General features: G+C 37.7%; 1 protein-coding gene across 2 annotated transcripts in view; it reads left to right on the top strand.

The window, feature by feature from the left end:
- sbf2 (SET binding factor 2) overlaps window positions 1-21,652 on the top strand; it is a 160,566-nt gene extending 138,914 nt beyond the window's left edge. Inside the window, exons 26-42 of one of the 2 annotated variants that reach the window (XM_042341626.1) lie at window positions 82-280; window positions 3,633-3,829; window positions 5,041-5,178; window positions 5,619-5,720; window positions 7,061-7,135; window positions 8,890-9,071; window positions 9,419-9,595; window positions 9,942-10,043; window positions 11,513-11,698; window positions 12,893-13,019; window positions 15,030-15,157; window positions 15,290-15,523; window positions 15,995-16,102; window positions 17,619-17,803; window positions 18,083-18,170; window positions 18,509-18,640; window positions 20,143-21,652. In XM_042341626.1, coding sequence (XP_042197560.1) covers window positions 82-280; window positions 3,633-3,829; window positions 5,041-5,178; window positions 5,619-5,720; window positions 7,061-7,135; window positions 8,890-9,071; window positions 9,419-9,595; window positions 9,942-10,043; window positions 11,513-11,698; window positions 12,893-13,019; window positions 15,030-15,157; window positions 15,290-15,523; window positions 15,995-16,102; window positions 17,619-17,803; window positions 18,083-18,170; window positions 18,509-18,640; window positions 20,143-20,241 — 2,459 coding nt within the window. In that variant the 3' untranslated portion in view covers window positions 20,242-21,652. The remainder of the gene's footprint in view (window positions 1-81; window positions 281-3,632; window positions 3,830-5,040; window positions 5,179-5,618; window positions 5,721-7,060; window positions 7,136-8,889; window positions 9,072-9,418; window positions 9,596-9,941; window positions 10,044-11,512; window positions 11,699-12,892; window positions 13,020-15,029; window positions 15,158-15,289; window positions 15,524-15,994; window positions 16,103-17,618; window positions 17,804-18,082; window positions 18,171-18,508; window positions 18,641-20,142) is intronic. The other variant, XM_042341627.1, reaches the window with a different exon arrangement.
- The last annotated feature ends 790 nt before the right edge of the window (window positions 21,653-22,442 follow it).

The raw sequence follows: 22,442 nt of genomic DNA, 5'->3' as shown, positions 1-22,442 counted from the left end.
TTATTTGACCAGTATATGCAATGAGGATAACAATTGAATGCCTGGTTGTTCTAATGTTCTCTGTACTATTGCATATAATAGTTTCAGATGATGGTGAACTTCCCACCAGTAGCACTTTGAAAGCTGCAGAAAAATCAACCATGGAGCAGTTAGTAGAAAGAGCCTGTTTCCGGGACTACCAGCGCCTTGGTCTTGGAACTATTAGTGCCAGCTCCTCCCGGTCAAAGACTGAGCACTTCAGGATAACTGCTGTCAATCGGATGTATCTATTGTGCAGAAGGTTGGTGGATTTCTTTCTATTCTGCGATCTAAATTTAAAGAATAGTTTATCGATGTCATAGGCAATACTGGTCTCTGGCAATCAGTGAATTTTTCTTCACTTGAGTCACACTGTTCAAGTTAATTGGACAGCTGGCATATTACCAACAAAGATTCCAAGTTATTTTTGTGCAAGATTGGGACCACAGCAAGTGGTATTTTATAGAGAGTTTCAGAGATGGAGAGCTAGTTTATCAAAGCTACAATGTAAACTGTGATGTGATAAATGGATAACTGCTTCATGGGAAACCCTTTGAGGATTGCTGTGGTATTTCTTTAGCAAAATCATTGATGTAGGTACTTGTGCACAACCAAGTGTTAGAAGATTGTTCTGGAACAATTTTTCACTGATGAGAGAACTTTTTTTTCTTACTTTTGGATCCAATGATGGCATTGACATTCAACAAAAAGCTCCTTCTAAGCTTTCCCAGACATTGTTTACACTAGGCCAACTGGCCTGTCTGTGTGAGACAGCCCCAGGTAACATAAAAAGCAAATTACGTGTAGTTGAATACTAAACTTGTGTTGAGTACTAAACTGAATAGAATTGTACCTCCAATATGATGCCAAACAATTGTAATTCAACAGTTTCTCTCAAAGTAAAGGCTTTCAAAGTAAGCGGTGGTCAAATGCTTGTGGTATTTGTAAGAATCGGTCCAGCTTGGAAAATTATACCATCTCTATGGTACCATTTAAAACAGTAAAAATCAATTAGTAGAGATGCATTCAAGAGGAAGCTAGACTTCCTCATGATGGAGAGGAGAATAGAAAGATATGGGAGAGAGTAAGGAGTGGATGGAGGCTGGTGTAGACTATAAACACCGGCACCGGAACAGTTGGCCCAAGTGGCCTGTTTCTGTGCTATAAATTCTTCTTACATCTTAAGAGTAACCGGTTAGAAAACAATGATGTAATAAATCATTGTATTTACTCCAGGGCACCTCTGATGACAGACCAACCAGCCTGGCTCATCAGCAGGAATTGATGGGCAGACCTGTCACTGGGAGACAGGATTCTTCACACTCAGCTCCTCTTAACCCAAACCCAAATAACTAGTGTGACCCTAGCTGGACAGGCAGTGGAAGCTTGTCAGACAATGCTCTCAAGTGCAAACTATGCTGTTTTATCTAGTTTAGCTGCAGAAATACCATAGTGCACAATCTAGGGTACCCATTCCTTGGCAATCTGCACTTATTACTTTCAAATTCGATAAGCAGTGTGTTCCCTCCAGGGAGAGAGTGTGCATTCCATTTCAGACAAATGATAATTTCAACGTATTTGTGGCATACATATGTGCATCTCTTAAGAGTGGTGATGGGTTTCCGCATGTATCACATCATCCAGCTGACCACACACATTACCTCTTAATTGACAGCATATATCCAATGCTCCAGGAGGATTGGACTCGTGCCATTAAATATCAAGAGTGCTTGAGTTTTTGTCGGAATGCATATTGCTTTGCTTTGTTGAAGCTTTGTTAGTTCCAATTGTTCTATCCAGCTTGCCCACACAATACACTGCACTTTACAGTATATCCTGTGAAGCGCTTTGAGATGTCCTCCCGATGTGAAAGGCATTAAACCAAATGTTAGGATTATTATTTTAAGTTGGTACAGCTCAAGCATTGAGCAATTCAACTATTCTCTTGTAGAATTCTTATGGTTGACCTTATGGTTGTGGCAATATAAATTTGGAGTGCGAGTTCGCTAATAAGATTTGTTCTAAGATGGAATATTCGTCTGGTCTGGATCAAATTTGCATATGCAAATTGTGTTCATTGAATCCAAAGCGCTCTGAGACGCCGTCCAGCGTGGAGGGCACTATATAAATCCAAGTTGTTGTTGAATCCCATAAAGTTAACAACAGCTTTTCCTTCATGCATCTCTTGCCTTTGTCTCTAAGTACTCTGGAGTGTATTCCCAGGGAATTCATTGGTTTCAGTTCCTTGAACCTATCTCGAGCCACTGCTTCGCTTGTATCTAAGTCCCAGCAGTTAGATGGCGTGTGTTGGACCTTGGACTGCATATTGTTTGTTTCCTCCTTGGTCAAAACTCCCAAGAAGCAGTCATTTCACAAGCATGTAGAATTCAGAATTTAGGAGTCCATTCCAACTATGTGCTACAATTGGAACAAACCACTGATACTAATGTGTTGGGGAAGGGAGCCAGTTATAGTTTTTCTTTGATAATTGAAGCCTTTTTTTTAATGGATCAGTCTGTAACATTTGAATTGCACAGACACAACTAAGCGAGGGGAAAAATAGATTTTTCTTTTTTAAGTTGTACATTTCCTTAGCTTCCTTTGAAATCGTCAAAGTGAGTTTAGGTGTGACTGTTTTTATACAATGTGGTTAATAATGTGAATATTGCGAACGCATATATTTAAAGGTTTGTGAAGCATGGGTGACACCACAGAGGACCCGTGGAAAGACAACTCTAAGAATTGGTGCAGCTTAAGTTTGACAATTTGGGTGGGGTAGGAGGGGATATTATGGGAACCAGCGGAATGATTGAATACTGCCATCTAGTGTTTAACAAAGTGGTATTTGTCTTAAAAAAGTGAAACGTTATAAATTCGGGGCAGTAAATCAGCAATGTTTTGACTCCAAAGAACATTCTTATCGCATTCTTTTCTCTTAACAGTAATTACTTGTGAGATGTTGAATATTAAGTGTTTTGTAGGGTAAAATGTTGCCACACGGAGGCAAAAGGTAATTGACCCCTGACAATCAGCTCTAGCCCTGACATGAGTGGCGGGTGAAAGTATTCTTTTGAGGGGGGGGTGGGGGGCAGGAGGCTGAGTAAAACTCAGCTAAAGGATTGGTCCCTTTTAAGACAGCTGAGCCACTGGCTTGCCTGACGTCCATACGCTTCAAATCAGAAGTGAGGACGCCCCGATGAGTAGCCATGAGCAGAGTGGGTGGGCGCCGATGACAAGTTGGGCGAGGGGCAAGAGAGGGCCAGTGTGTGCCGCGGGTTAGGGCTGCTTGGAATTCTGGCTGTGGTCCTGCTCAGGGCTTTCCTTTCCCAGCCTAAAGAGGTGAGCTATAGATAGACCTGAGACACCTCTCGCCCGAGCCAAGGGCAAGAGTGCTACCAATAGACCAAGCTGACACTGATAGGGTAATTAAGAATCCTTTCTCTGATGAGATTCATGCATTTTTATGTGCAGCCTCCGTTCAGTAAACAATCCTTGATTGGAAAATACAAATCTTGTGAACAATGTCCTTCCAGCTGTAGTTGTTGTCTTTCATTAATGTTCCGTTGAGATACATATTGTCTTAACTTAGTCATCTTTCCTTTTTTCGGTTTTAGCTACCCTGGACTTGTGGTAATACCTCAGTCAGTACAAGATGCCAGTTTACAGAAGGTAGCGCGTTGTTATCGACACAACAGGCTGCCAGTTGTATGCTGGAAACACTCCAAAACAAAGGCTGTTCTGCTGCGGTCTGGTGGATTCCATGGAAAGGGAGTTGTTGGACTCTTCAAATCCCAGAATCCACACTCAGTTGGTGAGATTTCCATGTCTTCTAAAAATGTATATCAGTGCAATTTCTCCTCTTACCCCGAAAGCACACTACAAAATCATTGCTTCACAACAGGAGGTAACTCAGATCCAAGTTTTAATTTGATTTGTATAGAATGGAAACATTTAGAAGCAAAATAAAGTCGACCTTAACCTGGTGCAATTAAGCATCCTTTCTTAATCGTATCCTTCAATTTAAATATAGAGTTAACAGCTGTTTTTTTTAATTTAGAAATAAATGATCCGAAAGTCCAATTTATATACTTGTAAATAAGTTGTATCATTTTTAATCCACATTTAAGCATTACACCATCCACCTGATTTATCGAATGGACAAGTGAAACCCAAATTCCTTCACTGCTGGAGTTCTACTTCATCAATCAGCTGACAGGAGGCACACAATCACCTTCTCATATCCATCAATTAGCTAGCAGGAGGGCTGGAGTGGCCCGTTTTTTACCTCCCTTATTGTGTTGGAGTCCAGTTTGGTGCCAGATACTGAAGCAGATCAACAATTAACCTATTGAGATGTCGCTGTCATAGTATTCAACCTGCTGCGGTCCCTGCAATCTTAAATCAGAGACTTTAACTGCTGTTCTTCTGGGCTACCAGATAATGTACATGCATTTTCCAGCCTTCTTCTTTCAATGATCTTTAAAACATAGCTGCTTTTAAGGAGCGTGTTTTTAAATTTCAGGGAGTCGTAATCCATTGTAATATTTGTGTCTATGGTTTTGAATTTTATTTAAACAGAAGTATTTGAGAAACATCTGCTTGAGCTTCTGTGCCCAAGTATTAGCTGTACCAGCATTAACGCAAGGTGTATCAGTGACTAATTATTCTAGTTATGCTTCTTCAATAAGTCAGGCCACATGTGAAAATCAGAAGAAAGCACAACAAAATGAGAAGATAGTAATCAGTATTGTTTGCAGCAGTTTAATTAATTGTTGATCAGAAGACAGATTTTCTCCTGCAAGAGAGAAGATGCCACATCTTTATCTTGGTATAAAGAACATTTTGTTTATGCTCAGAATGAAGGAGAATGCATACTCACAAGTTTTGTACAGAAAGGGGAACCAGAGAGAAAAAAATAAAGATTAATTCATTTATTAAAGAACTCTATACTTTAAAATCTATTAAAAAAGACTATTCATGAATTCATCATTCATTCATTAATGGGATTCATTTTTCTTTTAGCTCCTGCATCCTCGGAATCCTCCAGCAGCATCGAACAAGAAAAATATCTACAAGCCTTGTTGAGTTCAGTACCCAACCTATCCAAAATAAACGGTTGCAGCATGCTTGCCAGCCGACCCGCTGTCACACTTTCTCCAGGTGCAGTTCTATAAAAGTATTCATTGATTCAATTTAATAGTGCAAGTATCAGGAAATTGCTGGGAAATGTAGCTCCCTGCATGTAAACACTGAAAATGATAGATCGTAAAAGGCAAGCATCAAACATCTGAGGCATGTGACTTGAAACATTAGTGCATGAGAGTTTGAACTGATCAAACCAGTCACCCATTCTGTTCTCCATCGATAAGCAACATAATTGTATACTTCTAACTTCAGTTCACTTTAATACTATCCTTTCATTTCTTTATCTTCACCAGAACTTGTTTAATCTTGCAAATCTGCTTCGTTTCACTCAACATGTTTAGTATTAAATTCAGTTTTTTGCCCCAAACTGATTTGCAGGGAGGAGATGTATAGTTTCTATATTTTCAAATAATTCAAATACACAACTTTTAAGAGTTCAATTATTTTTGTACCAGATGCAAACATTGACAAACGGTCCTCTCGCGTGACCACTGTTGTAAAGCAAGTGGTTCCAGGACATTCAGATGTGCATCTTCCAAACAGTTTTGCACGTGGAGGTTAGTAGTGCTGCATCCTTATCTTGGTATAAAGAGCCATTGTCTGTCTCTACTGAATTTTGCCCCTAACCTCCTCATGGATGCTTTTTAAAACATTGAAGTGCCACTTATTGATTGGTCACTTCTCTGTGCAGAAATGCATATGGTTACATTTTGCCAATGAAACAGTTTAATTTTCAGTCCTAAACTTGTATAACCATCATTTAACCGTAATTTAAAATGGATTTTCAGACCTGCAAAGGGTAGATCATTTGGAGGGAAGAATAGAAAAGGACAGTGAACAGAATTTCCTGTACCTCAGCTGCAAACCTTAAATGAGTGTGGATATTGACTGTAACCACCAGCCTGGCATTGAGGAGCTCTTTGTCTGATGTTCCATCCTCCCTGTAACAAGCTCTATTGCCTTTCCTGCTCCTAATCTCTGTGCAGTAAGGCTCAGATCAGGAATTCCAGAAGCGGCAATATGGATTGATGGCGAGTGGACAGACAACTTCTGAAGGATTGCCAACAAAAGTGATTAAATTAATTAATACATAATTGAGTCAAACTTGACTGTCCATCATCTAATTATTTGAGTTAACAGCTTTTGGAGAAGAGTATTTAGACAATGAAGGACTGAATTTCAGGAATATTAGTTCTAGCTCCAGATTGGAGAGCGAGGCATAGACAATGGAAAAAAAACATGCCTCATAGAAGAAAAAAAGTTAGCAAGTGCAAGGATTATTTTTTTAAAATTTAGACAGCTCAGGCAGCACAGAATTCCTTACACATGTTCCAGTTTTACTGTTGATAGGACACACATTAGTTTTCTCTTTTTATGTCAAGAACTTTATTTGGATGCATTGCTACACACTATGGGTTAAACTAATCTTAAATATGATTTCCACTTAATGCTTTTATGCTTTGAGATTGTTGGACCATTTTAATTCAGTATTTACATTTCCACAAATCATTTTGTAAACTGTTAATCTTGATCATTTGCATCCTTTTTTCGTAAAAAAATGATGGTTGCTCCTATATGCTTTTTTGTGTTAAATTTATTTAATGGCTTGATTTTGTGTTGGGTACTTAATGGTTTTGTGGTTGGGCCAATTAGTCATTTGGGTAATCATATGCTGCTGATTACAAACATGATTAATTGGATATGATACGCAGCCATATATGCTTGGCATTACTGATTATATTGCTATTTAACAATTTTAGCCAGTTTATTGATTTATCATCTCTTGACACAACCCTCAATTTTCTGCTGTATTTTGATTACTTGCAGTTTTCTGTCAATCTGATTTTCGTATATAAATTTCTCAAATTCTTTCTCTGTCGTTGCTGTGATCTACCAGTCCTTGGGTACAGGGATAAGTTGTTCACTCATTCTCAGCAAAAGAGTACAGTCAAGGGAAAAGTCTTCAACCAAGGTATTGTTTCTTCTGTCCTGATTCTACTCATCAGCTTCTCTATCCACAAATAAGTTAACCATTAGACTGCTAATCATTTATTTGTAAATATGCATTAAGATGCAATTCAGCGAGCAAAATTCTATTTTTCTGTCTCTTTATGAACCATACCATGCTGTTCCATTGCTTATAACATCTTTTCATTGTGTGGATGGAGAGGCCATTTGGTTGTGGCACAAGTCATGTGTCCTTCCAGATTGTGGTTAGACCATATTGGTTTCCCTGCCATTAAACGTTCATGAAATAAAAGTCACAAAACCACATCTAACATTCATTGCATACATTGAATTGTTTCAGATCTTTTCTCTGCAGGATCCTCCCACTACTTTCGAAAATGTTTGGCTGATACAGAACATATGTCATTTGTATAGTATTACTGTAATAACCTATTCACTTTGATACCAATGACATGCTTCAGGTGAAATGTAAAACTTTCAAGGTAGCATTGTGATTGCTATCAGTGAGATTAGCAATCCTGCTGAACTACTTAAAACATAATACTGTGGAACCATGACTTTTCCGCAACCCATTGAAACATACATTTGAAGCTTTAAAAAAAATCAAATGGCATTACATTAGGCGCAAGTCAGTATCCTCTATTTTAGTATCGACGTTGTCTGCTCTGGAAACGCCACATATTCAACAACTTATTCTTACTAGGAAGATAAACCATTTGCAAAACGGTTATTTTCCATGACTAATGCATCCTTTTTTCTGTTTGTCTTAAACATCTGCTTGAATGTAATAATTCTGTAATGTGCATTTTCTAAATATCTCACAAATCAAAAATACATGAGTATTTGTAGAAAAACAGATGGTTTGGGTGAATTACAAAAGTGCATACAATCCTGAGTTGGTTTGTGGCCAGGATTTGCACTGGATAAGCAGGGACTAAACCAATGGGGGGACTGGTATACATTTTAAAGTTAATCCATTGACCATCTGTTATCTGGTTCAAGTAACTTTTTCCCTTTGTTCCAAATGTGAAAAAGAGCCACTGTAGCATTTGGGTTAACTAATGAACAATACCATCAATGGGAGAGGATAATGTTGGACATCATCTGTTGCAGATAAACAATTAATGCAAGTTTACACTGCTTTTTGCGATAATCTACCATACAAATCATATGAATCCCCATGAACAACTCGATGTAAATTGAGCTTGATTCACACAATTGCAAAGTAGTTCATGATGGAGCCTGGCTGCTGGGACTTCAATGACCAGGTGGTTGCACCAGAATGGCTAACATATAAACAGAAACAACATTTTTATTTGGTGCCAGAAATTGAAACCAACCTTTGATGTTTTCCAAATGATAATCAAAGCATTAGATTGATATTAAGAATCATTTTAACATTAGATACACAAGTGGTTATTTTCTAACATTCTGGTACCTCAGAGATTCATCTGCAGTAATTATAAGAATTGCCAGATGAAAGAAGACCAAGGTGCATCCAATTCGCCTTCCACCTTCCGGGCAGTTGCATTCACATGTCATGTCCCAAACAGGATACTGTGTCCAAAGATATTATTTCCTAAAAGAAATGTATCTAATTATATTTATATGACACAGGATGTGCACACGTAATATTTTTGAAATGTTTCTATTCTATTCCATAATTCAATGCATTACAAAGTGATCTAAATTATTTTGGAAATGCTGTGCCTGTCCGATAAGTGTCCAAAAATGAGTTTCTGTTTTCGTTCACCTTAGGAATGTGGGCCAGTTTGCGCTCCAGCAGTCGCTTTAATGCCCAGTTTCCAACGACTGATGTCGGAGCTAGGTTGGCAGGAAAAGATAGCCCTGTGAACGTCAGCCACGACAGTCAACTGCAGAGCCAGCTTTTGAAGCACCAAGCAGCGCTGTACCTGTTTGGAGAAAAATCTCAGCTGAGGGTAAGATGGAATTGAGTTTTCCGTGTTTCAGATTGATTTTCTTTGTACTAGTCTACCTGAATAATTTTCTTAAATGTGAAGAGCCTTCAAAGTATCTATTTTGCTGGTGATTTAGCCGTTATTGAAAGGATCTGTTTGAATCCGCAGTATTCAAACAGATTTTACACATAAACATCTATATATTAGTGCAATAGTGTTTGCTTCCAGCACTTGCAATAATTATTACAAACTCTTTACAGACAAGTAGAATCATGTTAACTAATGTAGCTGTTGAAATTGCAATATGTATAGAATTGAAATGGCTTCACAGTTCACATTTATTCACTATCCTTTTTTTTTGTTCTCAGGGCTTCAAACTTGACTTTGCATTGAACTGTGAGCTTGTACCTGTGGACTACTGCGATGTTCGTCAAGTAAAAGCCAGTTTCAAAAAGCTGATGAGAGCATGTGTACCAAGCACGTTTCCCACTGACCCTGAAGTAACTTTTTATAGGTTACTGGGGGAGTCGGAATGGCTCCTGCAGGTAATTCTTTAAAGGATTTCATCTATGTTCAAAAGTATGAAGCGAACCTGCCTGTGTGATGTACGCTGAGAAGAGCAGTGCATTTTATGTTGAATTATAAAATATTATTCAGGGAACAGTTGCATCGCTGCCTTATTTCATATGTTTCCCCAGAAGCAGTGCTTTTCAGAACAAAGTTCAAGAACAATAACATTCTTCCTGCAAAAGATAGTTTGCACTTCCAGCAATAAAATTAATGCATTTTCATTTCCAAATGTTTAGTTAAATTGGTTTACTATGTAAATGAAACGTGAATGACATAATATATTGTTGCCTTTCAACTACTGATTTCCTTTTGCTTTCTCAGCTCCATAGAATATTGCAGCTGGCTGTATTGATTGCAGAGCTCCTTGAGAGTGGTTCCTCAGTCATGGTCAGCCTGGAAGATGGTATGGATATCACAACCCAGGTAATAACTTCATAAAATAATTGCACAAGTATGTCCCTTTTGAAGAGAGTTGAATTTTTACCCATGAAATAATGGTTTGAATGCAGCTCAGATTAATTGTTTGAAAGTCTCTCACCTCTTTGCTAACAAAGCTGTTACAATTATTTATATTCCTTCACCAAAATTATTATTGTATTCCTTGTTTAAAGGCACACTTATATAAAACCACTGATTTCTTTAACATTGGTGCTTGCAAAACGACACCTCCTAAACATTGCCCATTTTTGATCTTCAACAAACTCGAGTGAAATTTTCTCATCGGAATCTTGGATGTTTACAGATTGTTTAGTATCGCATATATTTGTATATACATGATCAAATTTAAAATTTAATTACATATTAGTCCTCATCATCGGCCTTCCCAACTCTTCTCTTCACAAGCTGCAGATCATCCAAAACCCTGCAGCTCGTGGACTCTCCCGCACCAGGCTCCCTATCACTCCCACCCTCGCCCGACTCCACTGGCTCCCCATCCGTCAGAGGATCGAATTCAAGATCCTCATCCTAACTTTCAAGGCCATCCATTGCCTTGCCCCCTCCTACCTCTCTGACCTGCTGACTACCAACCTGCCCGTTCCCTCCGTTCAGCGGGCTCCGGTCTGCTCCATGTCTCCCGCCCTACTATCTGTGGCTGGGCTTTCAGCCTCTCTGCCCCCACACTCTGGAACTCCATCCCACAGTCCCTTCGCTTCGCTTCCTCCTTTGCCTCCTTCAAGACCCTTCTCTTCGATCATGCCATCGGTACCCTCCCACCTCTCTGCCTTCCCTCACCCCTACCCCAGCCCTCCCCCATGCTCGGGTCCCGACCCCCGACTGTCCAGCACCTTGGGACGCCCTCCTGACGTGAAAGAAGCTCTATGAATGTAATTTGTTGTTGTTGTAGTCACAATAATCAGTACTTCTAAAATCCCTAATTGATTTTTTTAAAATAACATAAGAACATATAAGATTACAAATAACATTACAGTGCATCTTATTATTCTGACATATGGTGGGAACACTACATTTTTGTATTTGCTCAACATTATGTAAAGTTTACAGCCAGGCAAAAATGGTGAAATACAATACTTCTGAATATAATGTTGTAAGCACAAAAATAACATACTTTTGGCTTTTTTTAAAAAAAAACTGAATGGTGAGCACTAACGAAAGCTGTCCTTTTACTCTGCAGTAATGGTTTATGTGACTGGTTTGACCACATAAAATTCTTTGAATGTTGAGTTTGAGACCCTAAATGCCCTTGCAGTCAGCCAGTACAGTGTGTGATTTAATCAGCAGATATTTCCTGTTTTCATATGCTTTTTCTCTCCCCAATGTATGCATTTGCTTACATCCAAAATGATTATCAAAAGTTGTGTTTAACTCTATAAAATGTTAGATATTCTGTCAAATATTTCCCTTTTTACATCAGTGTTTTTCTTTAAAACTAGGTAATCTCCCTGGTACAGTTGCTGTGTGACCCATTCTACAGAACCCTGGAAGGCTTTAAAATGTTGATTGAGAAGGAATGGCTATCCTTTGGCCACAAATTCAGCCAGCGCAGCAACCTGACTCCCAACAGTCAAAGCAGTGGCTTTGCTCCCATTTTCCTACAGTTTCTTGATTGTGTACATCAGGTAAAAAAGAAAAAAACTACTTTTAGTGGCAGTTTGTGAATCTGTTTCACATTAATGTATGTTATTTGGAAGATATCAAAACAAAGATAAACATAGCTAATTGTGTATGATGACACTTGAGAAAGTTAGCATATTAGTCCTTAAGCTAAGATGTAGTATAAAAGCAGCAATAATAATAATAATCCTTGCATTTGATATGGTGTCCCAGACACATGTGATTTATCACATTTACATTATATACAATTGCAATGATATGAAAGTACATTGCATCACGTGCTGTTCTTTATAAAGTTTGCACAGCTACAGTTCAGTGGGACTGATTTAATTCTCAAACTGTTTTTTATGGTCACAGTACAGACTACAGTTAACCCCGTGACATATGATTTTAAGGGAAGTATCATGTAATTTGAATAAGATTAGAGCAAAACACTTTAAAATTTGAGTTTTTGAATTACTTTAATTAAATCCCCAACTCTAGTCTTCCTTCACCAAGTATTGTCCCCTAAAGGACAGGCAGCCAACCCACTGGTGCCTGTAATTAGCAGGTAAATCACATCAGACCTATAGCTAAAACCCAGATCAAGAACAACAATCTACTCGCTTGATTTTGAAAAATTAGCTGTTTATTTTTACAGCATGGACATTATGATCTGCAGGCAGTAAAACCAATGCAGCAAAAGCCACCTCAGTGGAAGTGAAACATTCTTTATATCCACTTTATATTTTATATATATATATATAGTAGCTTAATCTGGGAGCATAATATTTCAGATTTGATTTTGGTGCTTGTTATTTCAGCACAATTGCAAATCCATTCAGAAAACTAAAACATCAAATGTGCTGATACATTGAGCTGCAGTGGGGTATAGAGTGCATGTAAATGTCCAAATACTCAGTACTGGACTACTGAGACAGCTACAAAGATAGACTGAATTCCAATATTTCATTACTAGGCACTTTACCAAATGGAATAACTAGCTCATGTAACCCTTTCTTTGGACCTGGGGAAACCTTTGAGAGTTTTCAGCAGTGTCTTAGTTTGTTGGCTTCCTCATGGGATGGATTGAATTGAAAATAGTATCCATGGCAGTACAGGTTGTGCAAAGACCATTAGAAGAAGCCGGGTGATGAGCCAAATGGCCTGTAATGTTCCTTGCTTGCTTTTATTTCTTGTTTCCTTTCTGTTTTCCTTAGATTCACCACCAGCACCCTACAGAGTTTGAGTTCAATCAGTATTATCTGAAGTTTCTGGCCTACCATTACGTCTCCAATCGGTTTAAAACCTTTCTGCTGGACTCAGACTACGAAAGGATAGAACATGGTACATTTTCCTAAAGACAAATATTTAACCTTTAGCTTTACAGAGAGCTCTAAATGTTATTAATAAAATGGTAATGGATTAGACCAAACTCTTAATTCTAGAAACGTCAATGTCAGCTTGGATCACTTGGTAAGATTCTCACCTCTAGGTCAGAATGTTATAACTTCAAATCCTGTTTGGGGGATTTTGAGCTGGTTGTCAAGACTGAGTTCCAACGTAGTGTTGGAGGAGCGCTTGTAATAATGATAATCCTTGCATTTTTTTTGAAATAGCACCTTATCACGTCTTCAAGACGTCTCAAAGCGCTTCACAGAATACACTGTAGCCAATTGCAGTGTCCCACAAACAGTGGTCGATTTAGTGACCAATTTTTTTTAAGGAATTATTACCCCCGGAAAAGCGATCCGCCAATCGACTAACAACCAGGTTCTTCCTTTCTGTTAGGTAAACAGAGGTGTGTGGAGTAAGGAAACTTGCCCAACATTTCACTCTGTCGGGAATCAAACCCAGGTCTCTCGCTTGTGAAGCAAGTGCTCTCACCACTGAGCTACAGGACTCCACATATATTGACCCTGGAGGGTGTGCAGTGCAAATTCACCCGAATGATACCAGGGCTTAAAGGGTTAAATTATGAGGACATGTTTGAGGGGTGATGTGATTGAGGTTTTTAAAATAATAAAGGAATTTGATAGGGTAGATACAGAGAAAGGTGGGGGAATCCAAAATAAGGGGGCATCATCTTAAAATTAGAGCTAGGGCATTTAGGAGTGAAATTAAGAGGCAGTTTTTCACACAAAGTAGTTGTGGAAATTTGGAACCTAAAAGGCCGTGGATGCAGGATCCATTCACATTTTCAAGATGGAGGTAGATATATATTTGTTAGGTCATTAACGGATATGGGGCAGGGGCAGGTAACTGGACTTGAGGTGCAGATCACCCATGATCTTATAAAATGGTGGAACAGGCTTGAGGGGATGAATGGCCTCCTCGTGTTTCTATAAGGAAGAAGGGAATAGAAAGGAGGGAGTAAGGAGTGGAAAGAGAGTGGAGTACGAACACTAGGATGGACAAGCTGGGCTGGATAACCTGTTTCATGCTAAAAATCTATGTAAAGTTTATTTAATATTTAGCTAGTTACAATAATATTTGTTGTTGGAGATACCATCCTTCAGATGATGTATTAAACCTAGGGCTTGTCTACCTGTTCAAGTGGATGTTGTAGAACCCAGAACACAATTTGAAAAGAGAAGGGAGTTTCTCCCAATGTCCAATCCTACAGTTAATTTGCTCATTCGTCTCTTGGCTATTTGTGGAACATTTCTGTGCACAAATTGGCTGCTGTATTTGCCTACTAGTATACAGTTACTAAATGTAGCAGTAGGAATATTACATCTTAAAAATACAAATACCATCTTCAGTTTTGCATTTTTTTACATTAAATTATGCATCCATTTTTAAATCCACATTGTTAACAGATTTGGCTTGAACGTAATGTCTCACAGAACGCTTATGCAAATAAAACTGATTCCATGGAATGATCAACATAATGTGTGAAAACCTAAACTAATGTGTAATGCTTTGAACATTGATAAATTAATAATCTTAGCTGAGTCTTAGCTAACTGAGGAACCATTGTGCTTGGCAAATAAATGTTACACCTGGTTTGGGAATTGTCTGTAGTTCCAGCCAGAGGACTGATTATACAGAAATTTGAAACAATAGTTTTATCTAGATTCAGTTTTGAGATGGTGTGCTTTTAATGGAAATTACCTAATTCTAAATATTGTAATATTATTAATAATATAAATAATACCTTAATAATAAATAATTACCTTATAATAATAATAAATATTATTATTTCCTGACATGAAAGGCGCTTTACAAATGTAATTTTGTTGTTGTTCTTGTAATAAAGATATAGTGAAACATTTCCTAAATCCGGTTGTCTCTGCCCAAACTGATATATTTAATGTTTTTTTTAATCAACCCTGATTGTTTTGTTTAAAAAAGGAATTTTGTTTGAAGACAAGGGAGACAAGCAGGCCAAGAAGGGCATCTGTATTTGGGATTGTATTGACAAGATGCATAAGAAAGGCCCAGTTTTCTTCAACTATTTATTCAGTGCTGAAGAAGGAGAGGTATGAAATCTAGATATTTGTGTAGTTATTGATCTGTTATTTCTTTCTTGTGTTGTGCCAACGCTAAATATATTAAATTTGTCTTTATTCAAAAGAAAAAACCTTTCTAAAAAGTTAACTTTTTATTTGTAGAAACACATACTAAGGACCTGCATAAACATTTCTGCTCTGAAGAAATGGGATTACTACACTGGAGAGACTCTCTCAAGTGGTCCTTCATATGAATGGGATATGGTCACTGTAAAAGCAAGTGAGGAACCTGAACAGACTGATGGTTCGGTTCCACAAACGCACAGAAAAGTGGTTTGGCCATGTTACGACAATGTCAGTAAAGTGCAACCGGATGCCATCACCAAGCTCCTAGAGGTAAGGACAAAACAAACATAAATGTAGGGCTTTTTCTGTAGTGGGGCTAGGATGAGGGTAACTTGACAACTGTTATCAAGGTGAATAACTGGATGACAAGATGCTTAATCAAGCTTTCTTCTTCCTTCTCCCAGCATTGTTGGAGCAAAAAGAAAACAAATAGCCCAATCTACTACTGTGACATTTTTTTCCAGAACTCCAAACCTTTCAAATGTCTTTCCAATAACCTATAGGCTACTTACCTCAACTTAACTTACTTCATTTTCTCTCTTCAATTTGACTTACCTCATTTACTCTCTTCAAAATTTAATTTATGAGGGTCTGTCTTTAAACAAAATCATGATTTTTAATAGTATATTCTGATTACACTAGAACATTTCTCCCCTCTTTTGGGGATTTGAATTGGATTTCACCTTTTTTTGTTCTTTGCAATTATGGATTTGATTCTAAAATCAGGTATTGTAATTCTAGGACATTGAAAGACTAGAGAATGAGCTGAACCAAACCCCTGAACAGTGGAAACCAATGTGGGATCGAGTAAAAGTCAACCTCAAAGAAGAAGTCAAACCAGAGATGGCTGTAAGTACATTACCACTTCATAATAAATTTTAGACCATTGCATTAGTTGTCCACACAATATTGTAACCAAAAGTTATCACCAAGGCACTAATTTCTTACTGCAGGTACTAAGTGGAAACTACCGCACAATAAAACCTTGGGAATTCAGACACCTTTGAGGTTTTTTTTAGAGATCTTAAATACCAGCAAGATCTTAAATTCCTAATCCCTTCTAATCCACCATTGGCGGCCGAGCTTTTAGCTGCTAAACTTCGTAACTCTGGAACTCTGCCTCAATCCCTCCGCCTTGCCTCTTCCTTGCCTGTCTTCAAATTGCACTTGAAGACCTGCCTTTTTGAGCATGCCTCCACGCTCTCCTTGTCTTGATTTTCAAGCTCAGCCACTGTTAAGTGCTCCAAGACCTTATCCCGCACGAAGGGCGCTATATAAATGCATGTAGTTGTTTGATATGAGTAGGTGAAAAAAGCATAATTTGCATTTGTTATCTTATGCTGCCTACAAATCTTCCATTGTTTATTGGACAGGCCAACCACATCAGAAAAGTCCCAGTTTAAGAGCTTAGTTTAATTTTTCTCACATCCCTAATAATTCAGTCTAAGAGCATTGTACAAAATATTAAGTACAATTTATTTGACCTGATTGTATATTTCACTAGCTTGATTTTTTTTTACTGAAGTCAAGGAACATGTTTTGTGCTAAAGTATCCCAGGTGTACAGTTAGCAACCAAAGGGCTTGGTGACAATGATGGGAGTACCACACATCGCAAATCTAGGCAATTAAGTTGGTATAACTTAATGAGGCACCAACCCACAGCAGCATAGTGTTGTCAGGATGATATTTTGCTGGATCACTGTCACTCTTAAGTGGAGGTGCAAAGTAGAGGACAGGCACCTTACTGTGTGGGGAGTCTTGCCTCTCTCTCACACAGCTCCTGTTAGCTGGCAAAGTGGAGATGTTTGGTGATCTGATAGCAGGCTGTACATCCAGCCATACTGGGCATTGGAGGTTTCTGGAAGAACTTACAAATGAGAAATGCCTATGAAAAGGAACTTGCCTTCAGGAAAAAAATGTTGAAACAACAATATGCTAATATTCTTTATTCAACAGCCCTAGTTGATATCTTGTCGTATGTTTTTTTTAAAAAGCAAGTCCTAGAATTTTTTGGCACAGAAGACAATCTGCCCATTTTACCTGGGCCAATCTCTTTAAGAATTGTAGAAACTATTGGTATTACTGCAGCATTATTGGAGACTTGTGAACATGTCATCTGACAGGTAGGAGTGGAAGGCCAAATGATGACTGGAATACAACCAAAGAACAAGGATTAAAGTAAAGTGATGGTGCATCCTTGTTTGTTTGCTATACCAATCGATTAGTTGGCTTGTTGACTAAATTTATTTAAATTATCGCTAAACCTTTTAGAAGAGTGGACAGGATTTCAGAACATACTTTGTGCTTGAGTTTGTATTTAGTTCAGTCTTCACATGCTGCACTTACTGTATCCTGATGTAACAGAGAGGTGCTTCAGCACTGATGGCCGCTAACCTGCAGCCCTATCAGAGAAGATCTATGTTGCACTTGGCAGACAGTGGGATTGGTGACACTGACAGGAGCACCACCACATCGCCTTCAAATGGAGTTAATACAAGGAGAGCAGCAACGCTCTACAATCAATTTACTTCCAAAGATGTGGAAAACAGGTGGGAATATTCTTTTATATAATTGCAGAGAATAGTTTAATACTTTTAAGTTGTTGATTATAATTTACTTTTGATGCAGGATCCTTTTTTATCCAACTCAGCTATAAGTAACCAAATCCCCAGAATTTACACCTCTAACTCTAGAACTTTCTCCCTCTATCCCTCTGGCTCACCACCTCTCTATGTGTGGTTAAACCACTGTTTACTCTGATTTTTTTTTAGCTTATTTATAACAAAACCAGATGACCAAATCAACTTCCCTTTTAATAATTCCTATAGGTCCTTTGAAGGTATTCTTTACAAGAGAGGTGCGTTACTGAAGGGATGGAAACCACGATGGTTTGTTTTAGATACAACTAAACACCAGGTAATTCACATTTCCACTGAATCTGTATAACACTATATATAACCAGCAAATATCCTGAAATTTAATATGTATATGTGATGTAAATAGAATTCAGATGTGTTAAGAAACATTACCCTGCCAATCCCATCTGCTAAACCAAGGAGTTTAAAGATGAATTCTGCAGATCTTTGTCTTGTAATGCATTATGCTCATGTTGTCCTTGAAATTGGCTGCAGCTTTGGTCAAATGTAGTCCTATAATTGTGAACTATACTTTGTGAGCTATATTAATATAACAGTTGTATTAATATACCTCTTAATATACCTGCATTCTTACTGATTAATCTGTTCAATTTCCAGCTGCGGTACTATGATACGGGTGAAGATACTAACCCCAGAGGATTCATAGATCTGGCTGAGGTTGAATCTGTTATTCCAGCTACACCAACAATAGGAGCACCTAAACATACAAATGAGAAAGCTTTCTTTGATGTGAGTTTTTTTTCCCTGCTCTCTTAATTCTTGCATTGCCATTGTGATGGCAGGATAAGAGCGCACATTCCATTCCATCAGTCTGTCTCTGGGATTTCCATGAGTAGGTGGGATGCATGGAAATTTCACCTTGGTTTGGATACTCTTACGCATGGTGATGGGGTTGCACATGTTTCAGATACCCGGCTACCAAATAAAAACAGGAGTATGCGGGAATCTGCTTGAGACCGAAGATTTGCTGTTTAAACAATTCAAGATTTGTATAAATTCCAGGCTTTCATTATATTTCGAAAAGGCTATTAAATGTAAATTGTGGATTCAATGCTGATGTAATGATCTGCCCAGTAGGTATAGTCATAAAATAACATGATCTACTGTACAATAAAAATGTTATGCTGTAGTGGTAAAAGCATAAGCTAATCTCATCCAAGTAGAATAAAAATCTTAAATACTACATGTCTACAAAAGACTATAGATTTTAATCTTACATTGTTACAAAATACTGACACAGTGTGATTTCAGTGCACAGTAAGGAGGAGCTCATGGTGTTAAATCACCGTTTATCCAATCAATTTCTGCTTCGCTCCACATGGAAAAGGACTAAAATCACAGTTAAACTCCTCATTCTGCTTTGCTGAAGCTGGCCCCATAGATAGTAAACATCCATACAACACTACTGTGTCTAAAAATTACCAAAATATTAGTTGGTTATTTTCAGCAAGTGATTTAGATAACACTTCACAGCTGAATTGGAACAGAATTACATCATCAATATAGTATGCATCACAGAAATCCCAATAGGATACATAACACTTTACTGCTAAGAAAAATAAGTTACATCACCTACCTACTATGCACAGCTGAAAAGCCACATTAGTAAACAATGAGAGTAAATAGTGCATCTCCAACAACTGAACCATTCCAGATTTTAAGTTAAAGTTGTCTATATAGTTCATCATTCCATTAAAGCACAGCATACATTATTAACCCTCTCTATTCCAAATTATTTCCCAATATGGCTTTCCCCGGTCTTGTAATGTATAGCGAGGACAACAGCCATATTCCTCATCACTATTAAATTCAAGTAAATATGTGAAACCATTCAGTTTCTTCAAAATATACAACACTGGAATTCCCAGTAACATGTTTGCAACCATTGTTTGTGTGTGTCTGGGGGGAGGGGGCATTCATTGCACTAGGAAATATTTTTGTTACCATTGGATTTTCATTAACACAACAAGAAAGCGACCCAGTCCAACTACATTTCTGTCAGGGTAGCCATCAAGACTCTCCCTCCGAACTATTATCTTCTCTTCCCCCACCCCCATAGTTACAGACCAAAAAAGCACCTGATCCTAATGAGAAACAAGTACTGTATGACCACAATCGCCTTGTATCAATATCATGCAAGCAAAATGCCACCATTGTGGAATATTGAATATTAATATTTGTAAATGTTTTCATCTCTGACGTTAACTTTAACTTTTTTTCTTTTAATATAGTTGAAGACAAGCAAACGTGTTTATAACTTCTGTGCACAAGATGCTCAGATTGCACAACAATGGATGGACAAAATCCAGAGCTGCATTTCAGATGCTTAACAAGAATGCATTTATCCATAAATTCAGGGTGGAAACACAGTAGACGGAAGTCCAGTTTCTGCAGTAAACAAAAGTCCAACCTCCGCAATGAAGAGTGTAATGATGGTGATGGTGTCATCACAGGATACATCAATCAAGCAAAGTGATGATTACTACTAACATACTGACCTCTGCCCAGCAGATCCTGCGACAAAAGAGCAATGCACTGACATCATAACCATCACATAGCCCATGCATAACAATGTGAAATGTAAAGTTCAGCCACTAAAGACCTTAATATACTATAATATAGCGATAGTCTTTGCTTTGAAATCTCTGCATGCAGTTTTTAGTTTCTAAGGTAGTCTTTTGTCCTGAAATGCTGTGAAAGCATGATTTTAAAACTGTCCAAGGGAGAAAAATCACTTGTAAAATAACCTTAATTTTGTATCATTATTGCTGTTCAGTATCCAAAGCAAAGGTATCCTCTATTTGTGTAGTACTCCAGTCTCAAGGATGCTCTATAAACAGTAAAGAACCACAATAGAATCTTTGCACTCAAACCTGTGGAACAGTATACAGAGAATGTCTTACTGTTAAAGCAATAGTAAACAAATTGGCTGTAAATGAGCTAGCTCGGCTAATTCTGGAACAGCATTTACTGTAGAATATGTACATAAAAGGACAGTTTTTCATTAGCTTGCCTTGATATTTAAAAGGTTTTTGCACACTAAAAATTTAGCAGTGGTTTCTTATTTTTTTTTACAGTGGATACTTTTTTTAAGTGAAGAGTTCTAAAGAATATTTGTGTTACTGCCCTACTGATATGTGTTCAACCTGTAACACTGCTATCTCCTGGAGACGTTTCAAATTTAATCTAGCTCGTGATCTGTTCCAGCGTGTCTTTTAGCATGTTTATTACATTTGTACTTTAAAGGAGTTGTATATATGGCATAATTTGATTATAATTCTCTACCTTGAATTGCTGGATATAAAATGAACCTAATTTTTAACAAACCAAGGTGCACTAGCAATTTATAGGTCATTTAGTAATTCATAACCATTTGGGACCAAATGAAATATCATGCACAGCTAAAGTGTGCATTTCCTTGGGAGGCACGAATCTAAAATTTTCCACACATTCATATCGTCATGAAGAAACAAAAGACAATTCCCACACTATTGACTTTGCTAACGTCTGTCAATCAATAGCCTCAAATTGCACATAATCTTTAATTTTGTGGAAAGTGTTTGTATATACAGTAAATTTGCTTTGTAAAATACTGATACAATATTGTGCAGTTCTTTGTTGAATTAAATGCTTCAATACTAATTTTACAATCTTTTATGTAAATTGTTTTATGTAATCATTGAGTTTTTGTGACCCATTTATATTAATGTAACTTGTAATACAATGACTATCAGAAATGTACTGTGAGTGTTGCTTCTATTGCACGTCCACTAAAGGTTTCTTAAATTCTCTCTGTGCTTGGCCTGAGTCAAAAATCTTAGGGTGCTTGGGAATCTAGTTGAGATTATAAAAAGAGGATGATGATAACAATCCTTAGCTTTGGTATAGTGCCTTTCATGTAGGAAAAATATCCCAAAGCACTTCGCCACATACACTGCCCAATAAACAGTATAATTGGCGAAACACACAGTGACTGTACATGGTGAGGGCTTTTTCAACATGTGTCAGATGCCCGGATAACCCCAAAAATGGGATGGGAGGAAATGGAGGGCTTCTAAACACATTATGAACTTGGAATTTCTCTTGCAACACAAATAATAGGTGCATGTCTCATTTTTAAGATTTCCAGACACTGTCAACCAAGGACGATGTTAATTAATACTGTCAGTTTGGTGACCACATTCTGTCTAGTTTGTTTCCATTGTCTATCTTGGAAAAAATGGTAGAGCAGCATTCTTGTCTACGTATAAAGCTTAAATAATATACATTTGGAAATCTATAGTCAAAACGCAATACAACCTTGGAATTTAAAATTTGAGCAAGATTGTTCAATCCACAACAAAGAAGAATCAATCGGTGACAAGTCTGCTGATGGAAGAAAAATAACTCAGGACTGTCATGTATGACTCACATAGACCACTCCATTATTTTGTTTTTAAAGTACGTCCATTCGTCAAACATTGTGAAATAATCCTGTGTTGTCATTACTGTGGATGACAAAGACGTGGCCTCAAGAGAACGTCAAGAATGA

Source organism: Callorhinchus milii, unplaced genomic scaffold (genome assembly GCF_018977255.1).
Source record: "Callorhinchus milii isolate IMCB2004 unplaced genomic scaffold, IMCB_Cmil_1.0 Scaffold17, whole genome shotgun sequence".
Classification (NCBI taxonomy): Eukaryota; Metazoa; Chordata; class Chondrichthyes; order Chimaeriformes; family Callorhinchidae; genus Callorhinchus; species Callorhinchus milii.
Note: the sequence above shows the minus strand (reverse complement) of the source record. Positions and strands in the feature narration are given on the sequence as shown.